The following is a 23,979-nucleotide window of genomic DNA, read 5'->3' on the forward strand; positions in this document are numbered from 1 at the left end:
AACTTCTATAATTGTTACGTTCTGACATTTAATATTGCAATTAATTGATTCATTATGGCTTTAGTACGAAACATCAGGTGATGCAAAATCTCTACGTTATAGGGTAACAAAGTAAAATAGCAAATTTTTTCCAAAAAGATTTAAAAACTTCGCGTAAGTATTATTGTTGGGAAACTCTGTTACGTCGACCACCTTTCAACTCACATAAAAAAAGATTGCCTTTGGCATATGTTCATCCCCATTACGGAACAAGTGCCCTGCCCAGCGTGACTGTCGGACTATAAGAAGTTCATACCATTTCGCAAGAATATCACTGTTTGTTGTGCAGTCTTGCCACCGTATGTCTATAATGATGTGCAAATATATTTGGTGAAGGCGTTCAAGAAGTTTTAGTTGCTTTCTATAAAGTACTCATGTCTCAGATCCACAGACAGGCGAAGTGATTTATTTCGCCACACTCTTGTTAGGAGGCGTCCAAAAGCAAGACTAACCCTGATCACATATCAACCTCTTTTTAAAGAAATGCGTCATTTAAATTGATACTATGCTTCCCAGATATGTGAAGTTGTCTACCATATTAAGGGATGTCTATGCGGGGGTATCTCTGGGCTGAGTAGGTTTTCTTGGGTGACTTCTAAAACATGACTACCAGTTTACCGAGGTTTACAGGTAAACCAAAAAGAGGCGGCAGCGTAATGAAAATTCGTTGACTGCGAGCTGGATATCATCAGGTCCGGCCTTAAGTCACTGCAACCTATGCGGCCGCAGCGGGCCCCGAACTTTCATAAGCCCCACGCTAATTCTAGGTGTAAATTATTCAATTACACCATTATAAGTTATAATTGAGTTCCCGTGGTCTCCGTGTTTTTAGGAGCACCTGGAAATCGCAAACTCATAAAAATGTCCTTAAAAGACGAAATTGTCATTTTGGGGTGTCAATCAATGTGGTAAACGTCAATCCTACGCGTGATAAAAAAAAAACGGCATTGTCAGCTTTCATTTAATAAAAATCTAATGCAACGTCGAATTTATTTTCTTATACAAAATCTTAATTTTTATTTATTATCCTTATCCCTACCCTGACTAGGCCGCGCGCATTCCATTGCACATAAGGCCCAGCTAGGTCGACCGTTATATCGTTTTGAAAATTTTTCATTATCGAAAAATTAATTTTGGCTGGAATGTTTTATGAATGAAAATTTTCCATGACGTCAAAGGGAAAACCACCGCTTACGTCATTAGACTTACAGCTGTTAATTAAAATATTTCTTTGCAAACATGAATAACTTTTAATGAATTAATAGACCTAATTAAACTTTTGCGAACCACCTTATTGTAAGGTCTATTAGCTTAGTCAATAAAGTAAAAATCACCTACACGGTTCTCAGCAATTAAAGTGTAAACAATTAATAAAACTCACAAAACACAAAAATAAAAACAAGATTACAAAGAGAGTTTGTGTTACACAAACTCAGAGGCGGCCCCCGTCAAAGTCGGATCCCTGTCGGATCTGCATATTCGAAAATAATATTCAAGAGGTGATTTAATTTTGATGGTCAAAAGTAATAATGTTTCAAAGATTCATTTGCCGTAAATTTAAATTTAAATTAAATAAAAAATAGTAGATTAGTTTTAGTATATTAAAACATTACAATATTGATCAAAACGTTTGGAAATGTAAATCTACACTTTTTTTTTACACTTTAAGTTTAGAAATTGAAATTCTACATCTTAATCTAGTCTATTTTAGTCTAAACTAGATCTAGAAATTCTAGATCTAGACTCTAAAATAATTTTAATTAGAATATAAATCCAGATCTAGATATACTGTAATAAAAATCTAGATCTAGTTTAAAAAATTTTAGATTAGATCTAAATCAAGATATCATTCCTTTTTTATACGCGAGTCACATAACGAGGCTTAATAAACATTACTATACCGAGTTCTTTTTTCATTTCATTTGAAGAATTAATTCCATATAACTTCAGAGGGAAAAAAAAACACTACGTCACACGGCCTAGCTAGACTAAAAATCGCCTTCATCAATAAGAGCCATTTATCGAGTGTTCATAGACTTTGGTGCACCGAGTGCGTTCTTTAAGCATTTCATTTAAAGAATTCGTTCCATATGACGTCAAAGGAAAAAAACACTACGTCACACGGCCTAGCTAGAATAAAAATCGCCTTCATCATTACGAGCCTTTTATCGAATGTTCATAGACATTGGTGCACCGAGTGCGTTCTTTTAGCATTTCATTTAAAGAATTCATTCCATGTGACGTCAAAGGAAAAAAAAACACTACGTCACACGGCTTAGTTAGACTAAAATATGTTTTCATTAATACAAGCAATTTTTCGAGGGTTATTAGACATTGGTGCACCGAGTGCGTTCTTTTAACATTAGCCTACATTTAAAGAGTCCATTCATATGACGTCAAAAAAAAAAAATTCCATTACCTCACAATAGGCTAGTACCGGTACCATAAAAAAATGTCTTTATTTACACGAGATATTTAAAGAGGGTTCATAGACATTGGTGCACTGAGTTCTAATAGAATTTATTTAAAAAGGATCAAAGCCGCATTGTTTTTGCGTTTTGTCTGTCAGTCGGTCTGTCCGTCATCTTGATATAAAAAAAAGAACAACTAAAAGTTATTAAAAATTGACTAATCTTTATTTTACGTTTCAAAACATCGCAATAATTTTTAGGTATGAACACAATTGAAAAGTTTATATAATAGATTGTTCCGGATGTTTGTATAAATAGTAAAAGAAAAAGAGAATTTCAGCTAAATGTAATACCGTTAATTAAATTTTTTGGATGGTCTCGTATAAGATGTACTACAGCCATGTGGAGAGATTTTCATACCTTACTTTGGTGTTTGGATTCTGTTTTGCTTAAAAGTCGGAACATAATATTAACGATAATTAGATTTTTTAATGTTTTAGGTAGAAAGTTAAATGTACTGTAAGAGAGTAGTGAGTTAAAATATTTTTCATAAAAATCCGTAAAAACATTATTTCTTAAATGAAAAGATTATTTGTTTATTAATTAGAAGAGGGAGTTTAAACAATTATTTGGCGTTAGTAGATTTTTAAATAAATTCGGAAATTTCTGGAGACGATTTGTAAGAAACAAAATCCGGAACTTTCTTTATTGATTACAAAACTTCTATGTTATGTTTTAGCAAGAAAATTAAATGTCTAAAAAGTAATTTTCAGTAATCAATTCTAGTAAATTACTTTTTTTTAAAGCCCTGAACAACCTATTGTCGATATTTTTAAAATTTGTTTAAAGATGAAAATACGGAACAATTTGATATTGATAACCAAATTATAGTGACGCATTGTCAAATAATATAAGTGTAATATTAGTAAATTATGCGATTTCAAACAATCATTAGGCATAATTCATGTTTTATAAAACAATATCCGGAACATTTTTACACTTAATGAAATATAAGTCAGTATAGAGATTTTGATTTAGCATTAATATGCTATTTACATAAAAAACGGAACAACATATTATTGATAATTTGTTTTTGCAACGTTTAAGCATGGAAATTGAATGTAATATAAATTAGAAGAGCAAACAAACATTTGTTGGGGTTGATTAGTTTTGCACAAAAAAATCCGGAACAATCAATTTTTAGATACTTAAAACTATTGAGATGTTACGGGAGGAACATTAAAGTGTAAATCAGATTTTCAATAGTTTTTAGAGTTCTAGTTTTTTAAATCTAATCGTGACGGACAGACCTACCAACAGATAAAACGCACAAAAATAATCTTCTTTTATTCGGATGGGGGCACTAAACAAAAAATAAATAAAATCTGATTTTGTTTTAAAGTTTAAGGAATTGGTTTAGTACCCGATCATGTAGCGACGTAACGCTAATGCACGAAAATCGCTGCATAAAAAGTCCATTAAAAAAAATGTGTGTGATATTTACATACAAAATGCATTATTAGCCTTTATAAACAAACAGAAATGTTTTCTTTTAATTTTAGCAGCTAGTTGACCAGAAAAAAACATCTTTAACTATTATTTATATTTGTTGTAAGCATTTCCTTTACATTTTTAAAATATATTTGACTTAGTGATACTGAAAATACACAAAAATTGTCCATCTTTGTTAGCATATTGTAACATTGCCTCCCTTACATTTACGTAATTGTTTTAGAATTGGTGTATTTTTATGAAAAAATCGCTTGCATAATTAATTTTATAAATTAAACGGTTTGCTTTTAGAAAACCAAAAGTAGCCGTTGCACCTAAACTTTTGAAGCCGCATATAATGATGAAATAATATTTTTCATATCTCTTCTAGTTTTCGAGATCAGAGTGTGACAGACGGACAGACGGACAGACGGACATTTTGCACAAACCTAATAGCGGCTTTTTCCCCTTACGGGGGCCTTTAAAAAACATACCTCTGCACATTTTATTTAAGTTTTTTTCTTCCATAGCTCCATTATAAATTAATCTACAAAGCGTTTGTAAGAGTCTGTGCATTATTAAAATACAAAATAAAAAGTTATGAATTCTTATGAATTGCATTGTAATAATTGAATAACTTTTTTATAGTGCAACTTTCATGCTTATAGCATTAACAGAGCGCTATGGTCCAATCTCTATAGTGGTGGGGGGGGGGGGGGAGTAAAGGTCATCTTAAAGCAGGTTTCCTTAATGCCTTTATACAAAACTTGTCTTCGAGTCCGTTGATTAAGGAGGAGGGCAGCATTTTACACATTGTTTGCCACATCCAACACAAACATAACTATTATATGCCGGTGGTTGATTTAGATTCTTTTTTCGCCGTCTACATCTGTCATTGGCTGTGGATTTTCTTTTGTGTATCCCGCGCCTTTATAAAAAAAAAATCTTCAGCTATCTCGTTCTGAAGCCGCCTGCAGTCAGATACTCTCTTCTATGTCAGTTAAAGCAAGTTGGTGCCTAAGCTGGTCTTTAAAGCGTTTCTGTGAGACATTTCTGTTACGTCTACCACCTTTCAGCTCACAAAAACAAAGCTGTCTTTTGCAAACGCTCGTCCCCCAATACGGGATAGTGCTTTCTCCAGCGTAACTGTTGGACCATAAGAAGTCCCTCTATGCTGTCCATACCAACTTGTTCTGTTTGGGGGGCTTAAAAGACTTTCTTTTCTAATCGCCATGTCCATTAACATTTAAAACTAACTAAAAGAACACGAAAGCAACTTTTTCAAAGTTGAAGTCTTGACCCGATCCAAAATAAGTCAATATATTTCCTCAACAAATGATTCAAACGAGCGAGGCTCGGTCACCTGGTACTGGAACTCTTCTAAGCAATACATTGCATATCATTGACAAGTCAGTAAAGCCTGTTGCCCTTGACCTGTATAGAAACATACAATGATTACAGACGATCGCAGGGTTTTTATCCAGGGCTTCTAAAATGCAGAATCTGCTAATGATGATGCTATTAAAAGTATTTCCTTGCAAACAAGAAATGGCAAAATGTACTTGCGTTAAAGAAATAGAAACAAAAAAAAAAAGAATGTAAACCTGTAGGAGGTAATGCAAAGACTAATTAATCGTTAATGCTAATGTTCTCTAGTCTGAGGTTGGTTATTTTATGTCTCACTGCACTAGCGAATCCAGAACTTCGGAGTGGGGGAGGCGATTTTTTTCCAAACCCTAACCCTAACGCCCAGTAAACCCTAACGCTAACCATAAACGTGCTTACAGTATATATGTATATATTAGAATGTTAAAAAAAGCAGTGTTTCTCAACCTTCGGCGAAAAAACAGACAAAAAAAGTTATGTTGAGCCCTTTCTCTTGACAGCTGTAAGCTACCCCACGCCAAAATCTTTTTTTTTTTTTTTACTTTCTTCACTGCAGAACCGCATTCTCCTGACATCCACAGCTCATTATTTATCCTATAAAAAAAAAAAGGATTTTTTGAATAATGTTTTACTTGAAAATATTCTAATATGAATTTATAGGCCCTTACTACATTGTAAATACAACCGATTTGTTCCTTGAAAAAATAAGATACCTCACATATTATTTCGATTAAGGCTTTGAGGATCACAGACGAAAAAAAAATATTTGAAAAAAAAAAACAGCCAAATGTGGCCTCTCCCTAGATTGCTAGGGGGTCTGCGGGTCTGAGGCCTTTCTCTTGATAGCTAGGGGTCTGGGGGAGCGCTGTAAGCTGCCCCAGTGGGGATCGGGGCGAAGCCAAAATCGTTTTCTTGCATTCTTCACTGTAGAAACGCATTTTCCTGACATCTACAGCTCATTATTCATCCTATTAAGATAGGACCTTTTGAATAATGTTTTACTTGAAAAATATTCTAATATGATTTTACAGGCTCTTACTACATCGTAAATACAACCGATTTGTTCTTGAAAAGATAAGATACTTCACAGATTTAGATTAAGACTTTGAGGAACGCCGCCAAAAAAAACATCTATTCGAAAAATAATATTTTTTTTTAAAAAGCTCATTTGTAACTGATATATTTTGTTCAATAGGCATGTTTGTAATTTGGTTTGTTACAGAGCTACAATTCAATGCTCCAAAAAATATTGAAGCATAAGTTGTGAGTTATTGTCCCAAATTTTTATTTTACAACAGAAAAATATCAGTTTGAATAAAGGTTGAAAAAGATGACTAGGAAAATAATATTTGGGTTCAGACCTCATCTTAATTGTTACTCTTATTATGAGAAATTTCGTATCAATTCTAAATTTTCCAAAACAAAGTCTTTCTTAAAATAACTAAGATAAATTCGTGTACAATTACATAAACTATATCGCCATATTTGACTTTTCTGTTTTAAAACGTCATCTTTTCATCTGGAAAGGGGAGGGGCGGTAGAGTGAAAACATTAACCTTCGCTCCTTTATATAATTTCTGCTAATGATTGCATTTGGCATTAAAGTATAGGGGGTGGGGCGACTCAATAAAAGAATTCAATTTATAGCATATATAAATTATATTAGTGACACATTTTTTATTTTGTAATTTCTTAACTAGAATACAAAAAGAAAAAAGTATTGGTTTGTCCGATGGGCGGAAGGCGATCGCATGAATCGCCCCTCCCACCTGATAAACCCTTTTTCATTTTATATGTACTTATGATAAAATTTGAGATCAGATCGTGTGTCCGACATTATATACAAATGGATTAAAACATCAATATATAGCTTATATTATATAGATATTCAACTAATTTTGTTAAAAAAACTATGATTTCTCCATAAAAATAGGATCGCCCACCCCCATTCAGAAGGCTAGAGTGGGGAGGGCGGCAGAAGCAATCGCCCCCCCCCCCTCCACCTCACCGAATCGGCTAAGATACCAGAAGTGTAGCTACATAATATAAAAATTATATTGTAATTAAACTAATTTTGTTCACAAACTATGATTTCTAATTAAAAGTAGGATCGCCCCCCCCCTACTCAAAGGGCTTAGGTTGGGAGGGGTGCAGATGTATTCGCCCCCCCCCCACCCAATCGGCTAACAGGGGAACGACATAATATAAAGATAGGTTTAAATATCAATAACAAGTTTTAATTATATAGATATTTAATTGATTTCGTTGACAAGCTGTGATTTCTACAAATAAATTAGACTGCCCCCCCACTAGAAAGTTTATGGTGGGGGGGGGGGGGCTTGATGCCATCGCCACCTCCCCATCCCACCAAATTGGCCAACATACTAGAGGGGGGGGCGAAATAAGCTAAAATAGGTTGAAATATAAATAGTTTGTATGTATTATTAACATAACTAATAAATTTGTATACAATTTGTATGATTTCTTTACTAAAAGTCGTTCCCCCCCCCATTCCTGAAGGGGGGGGAGGTCGTCAGAGTGGGGGGGGGGGTGATTGCCCCTACCGCCCTCCCCCCTGGATCCGCCAGTGTCTCACTGGCTGTTGTCTTGCCCAATGCAACGATTGGATGAGTTCATTGAAGGGTCATTTTCCCTGAAAACAAAGCCAGCCATTATCAAGTTGTAAGGGAGACAATACTATCACGTGACATAAAAAAAAACCGTTAAGTTTCGAGCCGGAAATTGCTCAAGTGTGAGACCAGAAATGTTTAGAGAAGTTGTTTGTTCTATTCTTTGTTTGACATGCCAGGGATGTTCGTTCAGGATTGAAGATGATTACATCCTTTAACAAACTTTCTTCCTGAGGGCAGGGGATGGCAGGGGGGGGGGAGGTTCGAACCAGGGAAGACCAAGACCACTGTCCATAGCGCACATCCCTAGACCAGGCAGCGATCCAGTCCATCAATTCCCTTTAATCGACTTACATTTTATAACTATGCAAAAAATAAGAAAATAAATGAAATTTCGATCTAATATGTGTACATATGTATAACTTCAAACATTTAATTATCTATGAATGTTGATTAGTATAATAAACTATCTGTAATATATTCTCATTATCATCAACCCTGATTTATTTCCAAACTTTTTCTCTAAGACTTTGTGTATATTTTATAGTTGGAGACATCAGGGTCATTTCAAAATTCCTTGTCCAACAAACAGGACATGTCCAACAAATTTTAACAGAACATTTTGTTAGTTTTTTTTTCTTTTAGCCGCCATGCCTCCCCCCACCCCCGTTAAACTAATGACAATGTACTTGGATGTGGATTGTATCCATAAAACGAGACATGTCATGACGTGAAACAATTCCATTCAACAAAGCGAGACTTTACTTTCAAACATATCCTCCCCTTCTGTTTCTTTTCTCAAAAGTAAGACACTAAACATTTCAATATCAGGAGATTGACGCAGCGGCCGCCTCCTGCTGTTTCTGCCTGACAATAGTGTTGTACATTTGACGACAAATTGTCTGCTGCTCTTCCATTTCAAATTTCAAGACTTTACTTATGAAAACCTAACTACTAACTTACGTGTGAACACATGGGAAAAGGGGGGCTAGCGATTTTGTTTTTCAAAACCCTAACACTAGTGAACCCTAACACAAGTGAACCCTAACCCTTTGTAAAAGCAGGTTCGAATCTCGGTGAAGAGTGGAAGTTTTAATTAGGGGATTTTAAAGGCGCCCCTAAGTCCACCAGACTTTAAAGGGTACGTGGCATTAACAAAGCGATTGGTTGTTGTGCTGGCCACATGACACCCTCGTTAACCGTAAGCTATAAAAGCATCTGCCCTATAGATTGCAAGGTCTGAAATGGGATTTTTACTCTTTAAGTCCGTATGAAACTTAGTTCTGTTACACAACTTTAGTTTCGCTATGTTTTGAACAATCATGGAGGGCGAGATGTGTAAGGCCTATTACTCTTAATTTTTTAAGTAGTTTCAGACAAATGTAAAAGTTAGTTATAATTATTTTTGCACTAGATATATCTGAGATGAAGAAACGTATGGGAGAGGGCGGGTCGGTCCGCCTCCATATGCCAGTACCCTGATGCTAATTTTTACTATTAATAGTAAATAATTTGAAAAAATGGTGTATTAAAAAAAAGGTTTGTATATTTAATTCTAAAAACAATACGTTTCCCTTTCAAACTATCAAGACCTAAAATAACAGGAGAGGTCTAAACATGACAAATGGACGGGCCAGACAAAACTAATAGCCGCTTTTCCTATCCAGGGGGGCCGCTAAAACTTTGTAGGGACACGTCCACTCTTCCCCCCTCCTCCTTATTTTTTTCCAATTAAATATATCAATGTCCAAAATCGCCTAAAGAAATGTGTCATATTCATCTAATTAAGACCTCTTAGATTGGGTATCTTATTTTTTTCTCATGTTTTCTTTTCCAAATCTGATGTCCCAAAAAGATCAGAGATTGGCTGATATTTAGTCAAAATAATGATGCTCCAGGTCCAAGGGGAGATCAGTACATACATCGAGCGAGTAATCCTCTCCTGTAGACCTGGTTGCTAACAACAGCGCAAAACTATCGTGACTACTGTTTCTTTTGGGGGAAGTTCCGTTCGTAGGTTTAAGTTTGCTATAAATATACCATCGATTTCACGTCTGTACGTCACGAGAGATCAACTGGAAGAAACTGGAATCTGCACTAAAACTGAATGGTACAGAACCGAATGTAATTGACTTTATTCCAGAGAGCTGTCCATTGCCAAGCTCTCTTATCTAATACAACAAGTCGACTAGTGGCATTAGACTTACAGGATTTGTTGTACATCTTAGTGTTATTTTATATATTTATGCTTATTATTTCCTTATAATCCTATTATCCTATATGCATGTGTGTTTCTGACTGTCTGACTGCATAACCGGATGTGACAGCACAAATAGTTCCAATAGTAGAGTCTAGATAGGCTACTCTTCCACCAATGCATGATACTTTGACCAAGATTTTTAATGATAATGTATGGTGTTTTGTTTTGTTATTTACTTAATCATTATTTTGTCTTCTATTTTGTTTGTGTGTCTGTCTACTGATACTGTGGCGTTTTGTTTTGTTTTAAACTGCAAATGTGTGTTTGAGTTTAAATGTCTTGAGTATGTGTGTGTGTAAGTTAAGTTATGTGTACGTGAAAATACTTTGATGGAGATGACGAAGGTCTCATTTCTAATTATTTGTCTCTGTTAGACTGTAGCACTAAATGTCCATTTGAGACCTTGCGATCTATACGGCAGATGATGCATACTGTATATACCATCTGTTCCCTTGGCCCAAGGGTGTCATGTAGCCAGCTCAACAACCTACCGCCCAAGTAATGTCAGGTACCCATTAGAGTTGTGTGGACTCAGGTGGGTCCTAAAGATATCGAGATTAGAAGTCCCAGTCTTCACCAGGATTAGAACACGGTACTAATCTTTTCAGAAGCCTAGCGCTTTACCAGTCAGCCACCGTGCCCCCAGTAAATGCCTGGTATTAGGATTCAAGGTTTAAACTTCTTGATTAAATAAGATAAAAATGTGTTGGTATACTTCAGTGTAACTCTAGAATGTATCATTGACAGCGATGTTGGTGTGGACTGTCTATAAGAAAGATATGGCTAACAAGAATCACTACTGTTTTATTCACTGGTACACTCTTATAGATCAGTCTCCTTAGAGATCTAAAAAATTGTTGAGATGATACCAAACAGCAGATGTTGAGAATGTAGTCATACAATCAACACAGCGCTCGCCAAGCCGATCAATATAATTTTTAGCCACATAAAATAGTTTTTATGTTGAGATTAAAATGTTATAAATTCGTAGAGAGGCAAAATGAAATCAAATAAAACCAAAGTAGTCGAAGCTATTTTGCCGTGATGTCTCAATAGCCATCAATCATACACAACTATTTTGTAAATTGTGGTGTTTAAAATAGGCCTAATTTTAAAACGCATTATTTCGTCCCTAAAATGTATAGAATAATTACTTTAAGATTACTTTATTTTCTAAACAATGTAAAGTTATTTTACACATTCACAATGTTGTAGACATACTTGGCATACATCATAGATGTCGAATGGGTGGAAATGTTTAACGGACATTTAGTAAGTACTAGAGAAAAGTCAGAGCTAGTTAGCTTCAACTAGTACAGCTTTTCACAACCAATAGTAAAGGGTTGTTTGTGCTGGCTACACAATTCTCTAGTAAACTGCTAGACGTGCACGCGGTCAAATGACCTTTCAACTGCTCTTTGAACGTATAGATTTGAAGGACTTTTTTTTATAACAGTTCGAATTTAAATCCAGACGACAAGTTTAAAGTAAAAAAAACTTTCCATTTCAGACCTTGCGATCTATGAGCCAGATGATGTTAAGGTCAACGGTTAACAAGTAGGGTGTTATGTGGCCAGCACAACGACCAACCGCCTTTACTTTCCCCAACTAAAGTTAGGTACCCATTAGATTTGGTTTGACTCAGGGGCGCCCTAAAAATCCCGAAATTCAAAATCAATGTCTTCACCGAATCGAACCCAGAACCCTAGGTTTGGAAACCAGCGTGAGTAGTAGAGTGTTAGTTTACTTAAGTTTACTCTTCTTGAGAAGTGTTTCGCAGTAATAAGTACGTGGTTTTAGGGTTGAAGGCTATTGTTATTACCAAGCTTCTATCAACTGACTCTGTCTGGTAGGAATCCTATGTCCCCCCCCCCCCCCCCACCTCCCATTCAAGTTGGAATGTCGGTGACAAAACAAAAATCAATAACAAAAAAAAAAAAAAACCAATTAGTTAATCAATTAGTCGCAATTAATTAATTATGTTTTATATAGGAAAAGTACTAAACTAAGTGGATATAAGCTATGTGTAGAGAATAAGGTCGTCTGCTAAAAGTTTTATGTAATAAATGATAAAACCTTATATTTTTATAAGTACTCTTTGGCTTGCGCGACGGATTTCCATCGGGGAGGCTTCAGACCTCGAGTTCAAATTTAGAATCGAATAAATTTTGATCTTTAAAATAGTTTTTGAAAAAAGCACGGACACCTCTGAGTTACCAGAACTGGTCCAAAGGGTGATTGGAACATAGCGCACTGATCATGCAATACGTATGAAATAGCAACATTTTATTATTGTTGCTCTATTTAAAATTATTTACATGATTGATTTTAAAAAATCGAGTTTTTTACAAAAGTATTTGTTTGTTCTTGTTTATTTTTAATCAATATTTGGTTCAGTACTACACAGTGCAATTTAATTTGATAGAACAGGCAGTATGAGACATGTGGCTGGGGAGGGGGGCCTGACAGATCGGTAACCTCTGAGGAGTTTGAAGCCCGACTTGATGGACATGTTCAATAATTAGTAGACCAAAAACCAAATCTCTGATGAACCCCTGTACCACGCCATGATCATTTGATAGATTTAGCCAGTTGGTACTGAGGCTGGCTGAAAATACAATATTTACTTTCTTCGAAGTAAAGGAAATTTAATTTTAAAAAGTTATTATTATAATTTTCATTGTAAATCTTGTAGTTTTAAAGCATTTGAATATTTGTAACCTAATGTAAATTTGACCTTATTTTGCTCGCTGGCACTATATATTTCTGATGAGTTTCTGATGATGATCTCCCGTTGGCTACTTCTCAGATCAACAGTGCCTTCCTAGTCAACATCATCCGTGTCCTGGTCACCAAACTGAGAAACAACAATCTGATGGAGTCACGGAGAATTAGGTAAAGATTACTCTTACTGTTTCTTGTGCCTCAATACGTAATTACAGAACGTGTTAGACCCAGTGATGTAGCAAGGTGCTCGTGGGGCCGGGTTCAAGAAAATGTTGGTGGGGAACCCCCCCCCCCCCCATAAGATAAATTTAGTGAGTACCGGTAGCGAATAAATCGAGTACTTTGTATATTGACCAAAAAAGTATTCAAATGGAATAGTTTCATTCGGCTCATGTGGGCCCCGATCGGTCATTAGCCCAAACGCACTGAAATCCACAGTTGCCATGGTTGGTACGTCACAGGCTTTGGGCCCCTAATGGCCATAGGTCCTGTTTCATTGAACCCCTTCGCACCATGGATGCTACGCCTCTGGTTAGACCAACATTTCCACCCACACAATAACGCACTGCACACGAGGAAGAGAAATGTGTTTTATACTGCAGGAGACTAACTACACATATCCAGCACTTACTTGCACTTTCCGTCAGGAGCGTAGCAAGGTACTGGTGGGCTCAGGTTTAAGAATATGATGGAGTACTCCCTTACATTAGGTTGAATGGTAGAATTGAATAAAAAGCCAAATCGAGTCATTCTGTATGAAAAATATAATTGCAAAAAAGAAGCATTTCCCTACTTGGACTATCACTTAGAAGTACTAGTGTCAGTACGATCAATTCCTCAACGACACCTAACAAATAATCCATGAATACAATTCAAAACATTAAAATTCTCACAATCAAACGCTTTTGTTTTCGTTTTTATATTTATATTCCAAGGGTCACTGTGGAACCGTTTAGGTCATAAGCCCGGGCTCGTTTAACCCCAGGGCCGGTCCTAGCTATTGCGGGGCCCTATGCGAAACGGATTGCGCGGGGCCTAGTCTAGGTAGGGATAAGCATGATATCAAAATAAAGAATTTTTAAATTAGAAAATACTTTTGTCATAGCAATAAATTTTTATTAAATGCCATTTTTATTTATTAGCATCCCAAACTGACAATTTTTTCTATTTTTCAGGAGATTTTTATAATTTCAGAAGATTCTCAGGACTTTTTCGTATATTTTGCCTTTTCAGGCAATTTTCTGGAGGCCCTGGAAAATCAGGAGGTCGTGGAAACCCTGTTATTATATAAAAAGTTATAATGGTTTAATTTAATAATTTAAACTTAGAATTAGCGCGGGGCCTATGAAAGCGCGGGGCCCACTGCGACCGCATAGGTTGCAGTGGCCTAAGGCCGGCCCTGTTTAACCCTATCCCCGCCATGGTTGCTACGCCACTGTCAATACTATCGACATTAAATTGCATTCATTAATTCACTTATTTATCATCCATTTTAATTTGTTTCATACGTTGGTTGCCTTTTGAACAGTCTCCTTAAAAAAAAATCTCTTCTAACAGATTTGATTCTATTGATGGCTCACTCTCTGTAACATTTACAACTCGCGTTTCCTGTCATTTCAACACATTCTTTGATTACATTGTCTGATTTGTCCCATATCCAGGAAGGCTATCAAGGCCACGGTCGTACTTCTGCCTTTACTGGGGACGGCCAACTTGGTATTCTTCTCCCAGCCGCGGGATGTGACGCTTATGACCATCGCCCGTGTTGTCAACTCAGTACTTCCGGCGTGTCAGGTCAGATTTATGTTGTCAATGTGTCGTTATTGTCAGTATGGTCATTGTCGCTGTTTCACCTGCAGTGGAGATTTTCAGATAAACATAAACACTGTCAAACACACAAAATAAAAGTGAATTTATGCATTGAGCTACAACAGAAGTGCTTAGAACATTTGATTCTGCCGCACAGTTCATAATAAACAATCATATAACTTCAAAAAGAGCTTACCCATACTTCCTTTATTCTGTACACAGGCTAATAGGCGGAGACACCAAAAAGCTAGCTCTAGAGTCTTTTTGGTTTCCGCCAGTAACTATTTACAGAATTAGATAGCTTTGGTGTATATCTTGAAAGATTGGTATCATGAGACAATATTATACATTATTACTGTCTAATATATAAAGCAGAAAGTAAGGCGTATGTATGTATGTATGTATGTATGTATGTATGTATGTATGTATGTATGTATGTATCTATATATGTATGTATGTATGTATGTATGTGTGTATGTATGTATGTATGTATGTATGCAGTGCTATTTTTGTAAAAAATAAATAGGTGCCGGTACACAGTGATTAGGTGCCGGTACTCAGTAGTTGATTGCCTAACTTTTAACTACTATTAAATTAATAATAGATGTTAAAATACAAGAAAAGTAATTTTTTTTCCCTACATTCAAAAAGATGCGGAACGCCGTGCCGGTGCGTACCGTCACAAAAAAAGCACTGTATGTATGTATGCATGTCGCGACTAAAAAATCAAAACCGTTTGACCAATTTTGATATAACTTGGCATAAAAGTTCCTTATATCGTTACGGAGACTATAGTGTATGTTTAATATCCCTCTTTTACAACCAGAGGGCCCTAAGAATAGACAAAAAGTAACTAATTGTACCTCTATTAAATCACGAAATTTTTTAACAAATCGGCTAAACCAGTTTTCACAGAAACTACAATCATACAAATACGTCGGCTGAACAAGTAAACCCATTGTCACACTCTACTATATTTCGTGGCTAAATTAAAAAAGAAATGCGAAGAGAACATTTGACATAAATTTAAATTCAATCCAGTAGATCAGTAATACCCAAACTTAGGCCCGCAGGCTGCGGAACATATCCGGCTAGTTTTAAATAAAACTTGCTTTGACATTTAAACCAATATAGACAAAATGAATCTATTACTTCTCTATCACAAATGTACGCTCTAGAACAAAGAAAGACTAAAGTGGTGCACTCGTACTAGATTGGTTATACATACTTTGTCATTCATTTATTATTCATCAAAAGACTTCGATGCCCTAAGCAAACAGACCATGGGACGTGATACAGGTCGAAGTGTGGCACAGTAAATGGAAGCCCTCGGTGATTTTTTTTTAAAGAAATAGAATTTTTTGTTTGTTTGTTTTGTTGAATCTTTTTTTTTAATTTCGTGCAAATAGCATCAATGGAAAATCTCCACATGGAAACTATTCCCCACGTCATCACAGATTGATTTTCACCTTAAACTGTATAGATTTGTCTTCTTTTGCCCTCACATATTAGCATAGAGAATAGTGCCTCCAATGTTTCCTGCGCTGCCCATCAACTCAACAATATTTGCCGTCTGCTCAGTAAACACTACGACATTAAATAACATTACTGCCCTTGACATATTTAAAATAGATTACTGGATTAATGTGCTGATTTATAATGTCCCAAACTTCAGCATATGAATGAAGGCTTGCGTAGTATAATGAACAAAGTATAGCTAATTTAGTAAACTATAGAGTCTATCCATTGATAAGTCTGTATCGAAGATTGAAAACATGTTAAAAGTGATGGAGCTTTATCAATTTTTTAATACAAGAAAAATATAAGAAGAGAGTTGTTCCTCCTGAGTGTATTCCATGTAATATCTTTGTATCACCTCATCAAGTAGAGCATAACAATTATTTTAAAAACAACCTATATCTAGTCTAAAGTCTAGATCCATATGTCACTAAACGCGCCGTCACTTTTCCCACTGTGGTACTATGTATAAGTTCTGATCAATATATTTATTTTTTACTGCTTTTAATTTTACCAAACAGTTTTTTTTGGATCAGATACATTAATTTATACAATTTTCTTTGACTACAAATGTGTTTTTGTGATTTAGACTTCAACAAACTCCAGACATACGTCCCACGGCGACTAGGTTCACTTAGGTTCTCTTGCAATTAAGATTCACAATTGAATAACACAAGCACTCAAGTACCATTTGTGAATGACTTCATGCTAGGATTTATGATAATGTAATGTTAATTGATAAACTCGAATAGTATGCCAGAATCTGTCGAAATAAACACATTAAAGCGAATGTGTAGGTGTTGAAGATATTTCTCGTAGAGTGTCCTGAGGCTTAGGATTTGTTCTGTTATACTGCGGTCTTGTCTAAAACCCACTTGTTCCTCTGATATAATACAGTCTGCTATCAAGTTTAGCCGGGTTAGTATCAATTTTACTGGACTTTGGTGGGATGAGAAAAGAGGATGAGGGGACGGCCCGAGAAGACATAGCGCCGAGATTCGAAACTTTGAAGCGGATGCCAAGCAGACGGACAATACTTGGAGACAGTTAGAAAGACTCTCCCAGAACCGAGAAGCCTGGAGAAAGTTATGCCACAGACGGGACCTGGAGAAAGCTATGCCACAGACGGACCTGGAGAAAGCTTGCTGGTGACCTTATCCACAGACGGGACCTGGAGAAAGCTATGCCACAGACGGACCTGGAGAAAGCTTGCTGGTGACCTATGCCACAGACGGGACCTGGAGAAAGCTTGCTGGTGACCTTATCCACAGACGGGACCTGGAGAAAGTTATGCCACAGACGGGACCCCGAGAAAGCTTGCCTGTGACCTATGCCACAGACGGGACCTGGAGAAAGCTATGCCACAGACGTACCTGGAGAAAGCTTGCTGGTGACCTATGCCACAGACGGGACCTGGAGAAAGCTTGCTGGTGACCTTATCCACAGACGGGACCTGGAGAAAGCTATGCCACAGACGGGACCCCGAGAAAGCTTGCCTGTGACCTATGCCACAGACGGGACCACAGGCAGAGATAAAAAGAGATGAGATTGCTTAGATAGGTTAAGAGGCTGATTGTGCGATAGTTTCGACAGAGTTGAAAATTGCCTTTCTGTGATAGGGTGATGATGAGAGATTGGGTCCAGTGCATGGACCATTTTCCTGACTGCTGGATGTTGTTGCAAATCTTAAAAAATGCGTTTATCACGGTTTCTCCTCCAGTCTGTAGAATTTCACCAGGAATGTTGTCAACTCCGGATGATTTTCCATTTTCATGGATTTCACCGCGGATACTTCTTCCGCAATTTAAAATTAGAGAAGAAGAACCTAGCAATGGAATTTAGAATCTATAGAAGGATCCAAGGTAATATCTAGAAAGACGGCGTCACAAATGATTTGGAAGAGATTTACAATGGCTAATGGCTCGCTGGCTACTGTAAAAAAAAAAAGCAAACTACAACTTTATGGTGGTCGACAGATCATGTGTGGTGCCTCAAGAGACGAAGACTTAGTGATTGTTATATGGCGTCATTTGTGTTGTCTTGGTGTAAACACGTCTCAGAGTACTTTCACTGAAAAAGTTTTTTTTTTAACTTCTTCTCTTCTACACTGTCACGTGGTCGATAGTTTGACAACACTGTCCAAAACAATTTCTTCTAGACTGTCAAACACTCGATAGTTTGACAGTTCTCTCCAAAACAATTTCTTCTACACTGTCACATAGTCGATAGTTTAACAGCTCTGTCCAATCTATTTCTAATCTCTTAAGATTTTAACATTATTTACCCTTCCAATACAAAGTTTACCCTACCAATACAAAGTTTACCCTACCAATACAAAGTTTACCCTACCAATACAAAGTTTACCCTACCAATACAAAGCAAAGCTCTAAAGATAATAAAATGTTTCTTCACACCAGGAACAAAGAGACTTGACGGTTCTGAAAGAGAACAGGAATGACTGATGACAGTCAAAAGATGGTATCTCTGATTTCCAGTCCTACGCCTGGAGAGATAATTTTATATGTTGATACTTTGTGAGAAAATAATCTTGCAATCAGACTATCAGAGATGTGTCAATTCCATGACCGACCTATTTTTTTAGACTGCAGTTCAAGGGTACCAGAGAACCGATATGAGGGCACATTAAATCGGTTAAACGAAAATTAAACTACAAAACTTTCTCGACCAGAGAATCGCGCCATTCTCGCGTGTGAAGAGGGGAGAGGTGGGGAGGTGGTGGAAATAGGGCCAAGCATGAGAAGGTTTGGGAACTGGCTAACGGAAGGGTGCAGGGGAGGGTGCAGGGGAGGGTGCAGGGGAGTGACACGAGTTCAAGTTCCAAATGACCAACATTGTTTCACAAAAAAAAAATCTTATATTAGAGCAAACTTAAAAAAAAAAAAGGGGTTAATGAAACATATTTGACCATGTAACCCACAGACCTATATAAAGTACATTTCGACTAGACTTTCCTTTGTTTCTGTACAAACATCTGGTGCCTCATCTCTTCAAATGTTCCTCCCTGTGTGTTTTCTACTGAAATTCATTTTGTTTTGTAAATCATTGTGTATAAAAATAGAAAAACAAACGTAGATAAAATGTTCACAAAGTTTAAAAAAAGATTCAGTATTCAAATCAATGTACACAAGGGTAGTGTGAATTGACACAGATCTTCAATTGTGTACACCTCAAGCTTTTTGCCTTAGAATAGCCTAGAATAGCTTAGATTAAATGCCATACAAAGTAGTTCAGATTGATTTTAAGCATAAAAAATATTGTATTACACATGCTCTAATGTGGCTGGGAAAAATATAATAAAAAGATAGCATATATATGGTTTGTATGATAACAATTTTTTCTGAAAAAACAAATAAACCCTATTTCGGAAAGATGGGAATGGTATAGAGTCTATAGACAAATATATTGAAAACTTGAATAACTTAAGATGACTCATTTTCTCAGAGCAAAGAACGAATTCACAAAATCCTTTAATGTTCTATTTTTTGTTCATTATTCAAAAAGGTTAGAACTTAAAATGTTAATTAAAAAATTGGCCGACTTTAAAGTTTAGAGTAACACTGGAAGCCGGAGAGCCCAGAGTGGCATCATGTTACAGATAACAGAAAATGTAAGCAGAAATAACGACCTGGCTGTCACCTATTCAATTTCTCTCACGTTCAATGGCAGAGCTCACATCAACACTAATCAATAATGAGCATGTACTTGAGGGACGAGGGATTGCATATGATCTGTGAGAGCTGGGTCACCTGTGACAGATACAAAGAAATAAACGATTAAGATCGTACATAGATTTATTTGAACATTGCAAGTTAATTAATATTTATAAAGATTAATTAGGTCTAGTGCAAGATAAAAAAGAGATTAATGCTCATACTGTCACTGAAACAATTTATCCTTGGCTCATGGGCGCCCTCGGGGGGGGGGGTGCAAGGTGGTGCACCCGCCCCCCCTCCCCCCTAGATTTTGAGCAGCCCAATACTAGCCATTTTTTGCACCATCAGCTCAATTATTAAAGTCGAAGTAGTAACTGAAGGAGTAGTGCTTCCACTGGTGACTGACATAGTTGCTGTAGAGTAGCCTAGAGGCTTGATGGCTGACCATCTACGTGTACTCTTCTGAATTCTGAGTAGCCAAATTGTAGCCAGTTTTTTTTTTCAACTTCAAATCAATTAACGGTCGGTGTTAGCGCTCGGTAAACTAGCAGGTGAAACACGTCCACCAGTTTACGATGGAAGAGATACAAGAAAGTTTTTCCCATGCCATATGAGTCAAAACGATTTGTATCGACGGAGAACTGGCAGCACCAAGAAACCTAAATATACGAGCAGCAGCAGCATCAATTAACTGCGTTTCCTTGGGATGTCGTTTATAAAATTGCAGATATCTCTGGCCCTAAATAGATGTGTTTGAGCGATGGATTTGTTAATGGCGATTGTATTCGAGAATAATTCATTGGTTTTGTCACTTGTTAATGGAGACGCACTGTGTCTAACCTCATTGTCAGCGAATACATTGAATAGAGTCTAGACACGGACAAACTACTCAGCCAAGGCTACGATGGCTGCCCCGTGATGGGTAGCATTCAGAACTGTGTTCAGGCAAGGATTCGTGAAAAATATCCAAAAGCAAACTTGTACGTTGTACGTTGCGCGTCCCAGGCCCTTACTTAAACTTGTTAGCATTGACCTGAATGGAGTTTATACGTAATGCGTTATGCTGTTGGTGTCATCAAAAAAGATAATCTATTTCCTCAAAGCGCGAGCGTTGGTGCTAAATTTATCATTTTGTGTGAGACACGATGGACTGAGAAATAAGAATTCATTAGCGCTTTAAATCACAACTTTGATAAGATCTTTGACTGTTTGGCGTATTTTAAAATAACGGTTGTAAGTGAAACCAGACAAACTGCATATGTGTAATCAGTGCCTGCTTCTTATGTGTTTCTGATTTGCCTTTTAATTGTCGTCAATTATTCACCTGTTCTTGAACCAGTTTCCGTGTTGTTGCAGTCTGTCCATCTTAGCATAAGTGGCCGCTTAACAGTATATCAGCAGTCACATTAATGACATAATCAAAAAATAACTCGACCATGTTGAGGAACAATTCAGGGATGGCATCCTGAATAAGGCAATACTGCTGGCAGAAAAACTTGGTATTGAGTAGGGGCTGCGAGACTTTGCAGTCGACAGACACACCGAGAAAAAAACACATGTTTAGATTTTGGGATTATCTCAGAATACGACTTCACATTCCGTATCTTGATTCGTTAATTTCTTCATTAAGGTCTCACTTTTCAACTTGTTTTGTCTACATCCTAAAACAATGCAAGAGCTGTAAGGTAAAGAAGAATATCAGCACTGCCAGAGAAGCGTTCATTGCCGTCTTGTCCTTCGCGACGAGAAGCAATTCAGTAGTAAAGTTATTGCAAGTTTTGGCAGAGTTTGCATTTTTGTTTGATCGACCGTTGGGATGCACGGGCCACACGGATAAGCTTACATTTGAAGTTACAAACATGGCCAGTAAATAGTTTGTTGACATGTTCGTTTCATGAAGCAAGTATTCACAGTGAATTGAATAGCGCCTAGGTATGGGTGCACGGGCACCAGCTCTTTTCTTTAATAGTCTCTGTAATCAAAACGTTGAAGCTACGACTTTGAGCCATAGGTGGCAACTTGCACCCCCCTGCAAAAAATCCTTCCCATGCCTTGACTTCTGGTTTCAAATCTCATGATAGACTAAGACATACATTATTATTCCTTCGATATCCTCTGGGTCCTTAATTTAATTTCACGAGTGATTTGAGCTCTCCAATGACGGATTATGCGAGACTTTTAGCTCAAATTTCTAAAAACTCATTATATCAGCTCACGTATGAATTAAAATTTTGCTGCAATGGCTATATTTTGTCTTCTGATAGCTAAACTTTTTTTAAAATATAAAATTAATTATGCAACCCTTTATATTTCAATAAAATAAACCATTTTCAAAATTTAAAAAAAAAAGTAATTAATGTAATTACCCAGTGTAATAATTCTGTAAGTAAACAAGATTAGTTTGACTTATAAGTACATGTAAACTACTAACCATTTAGCATGTTGCGTGAATATAAAATATGTCTTAAAGGCCTAAACTTAGATCTAGTTATAGATGTTATAGAAAAGCTTACCGGAAAGAGGCATTGCAATAAAATTATAGGCCACCATCATAGAAATTATAGGCCACCATCATAGAAATTATAGGCTACCATCCGCTTCGTAAAGGAGATTGATTTTAAAAACAAAATTTTTTAATGTTATTTCTATTTATCAAAAAAGTTCCATTTAGATTTTTTCATTGCTGTTTTTCATTCTTAAAAGATTTAGTTTTCTAATCACAAACTTTAACATCTTAATGTTAGCCATCACAAACTTTAACGTCCTAATGTTAGCCATCACAAACTTTAACGTCCTAATGTTAGCCATCACAAACTTTAATGTCCTAATATTAGCCATCACAAACTTTAACGTCCTAATGTTAGTGATCATTTCCTATTTGTGTTCTGTCCACTTTAGTTCGGTCTGTCTCCTAATAATCACTCTGACCGTTCTGTCAGTAATATTGCACCCACCGGACCCGCCACCAGACAATAGCATTTTGGTGTTTTAAATCTCTTACAAGTTTGTTTTTTTGTTGTTTTTTTTTGTTTTTCAGTGCCTGCCAACATTTTGAACAAGACATCTAGGTCAAAGCGTTTAGTTTTTTTTTTTCCTTGTCTGGCTTAGTTCTTTATTTTTTCTCCTGTTGCTGTGACTGTAAGATTTCAACAGGCGATAAAAGAGTAACGGGGGGGGGGGGGGATAGAAACACTGCAGTCACATGTCGCTGTATCGAACAAGCTATCGTTAGAAAATACTGCAGAGTGTATTCAGAAACAAATAAGAAAACACAACTTACAATTTCCTTTTAAAGGAAATTACACAATTGCCTCACCCACATAAGTATCCCACACACACAAGTATCCTACACACCCAAGTATCCCACACACACAAGTATACCACACACATGTCTCAGTGTCAGCATCGCAACCAGCTGTCGGCCATTTCCCCCTTGAATGTGCTAGATTACACCATCTCAGACAGAACCAATGACCCCAATACCAAGTATCTCCAGCAGTACCGAGCAGACGAGAAGAACAACATATTATTTAGCCAGGACACACAGACTGCTAAAAGAGTTAAAACAGCTCAGCCCAAAAAGAAAATTATAAATAGCTGTCTAAACGTAGAAAAAAGACAAACTCAAATTGCTTTTTACTCCAGAGGCTACATAAAAATGTTGCCAAAATAAATGTGGCTGATTATTTATTCTCAATATTATTTTCATGCTTCCCCCCCCCCCCCCCCAAAAAAAAAATTAGTTTTAAAACTAACACGGAAGACAGGTACGAAAATAAACGCCGCTCTCAGAAAATCAATTTCTTGACTAGAGATAAAATTTGTGTCTATTTGTATTTCAAACGTACAATTCTACGAGGATTTTTTTTTCGACCTTTTAAAAACGACAGTCCGAGCTCTTTGGTAATAATCAGCTTATCATTCACGTTCATCGAATTCGGGTTCTTTTAAACATTCACATTAATTTTGTGAGTCAATAGAATGGTTTGATTTCTTATTAATTTATTTTAAAAAAGCTACACATTTATGCCAAT

General features: G+C 36.5%; 1 protein-coding gene across 1 annotated transcript in view; it reads left to right on the plus strand.

The window, feature by feature from the left end:
- LOC106075668 (calcitonin receptor-like) overlaps nucleotides 1-23,979 on the plus strand; it is a 128,432-nt gene that overhangs the window by 91,991 nt on the left and 12,462 nt on the right. The window contains exons 9-10 of the mRNA XM_056012520.1: nucleotides 13,027-13,112; nucleotides 14,606-14,738. Of these exons, the coding sequence (XP_055868495.1) occupies nucleotides 13,027-13,112; nucleotides 14,606-14,738 (219 nt within the window). The remainder of the gene's footprint in view (nucleotides 1-13,026; nucleotides 13,113-14,605; nucleotides 14,739-23,979) is intronic.

Source organism: Biomphalaria glabrata, chromosome 1, assembly GCF_947242115.1.
Source record: "Biomphalaria glabrata chromosome 1, xgBioGlab47.1, whole genome shotgun sequence".
Lineage (NCBI taxonomy): Eukaryota > Metazoa > Mollusca > Gastropoda > Planorbidae > Biomphalaria > Biomphalaria glabrata.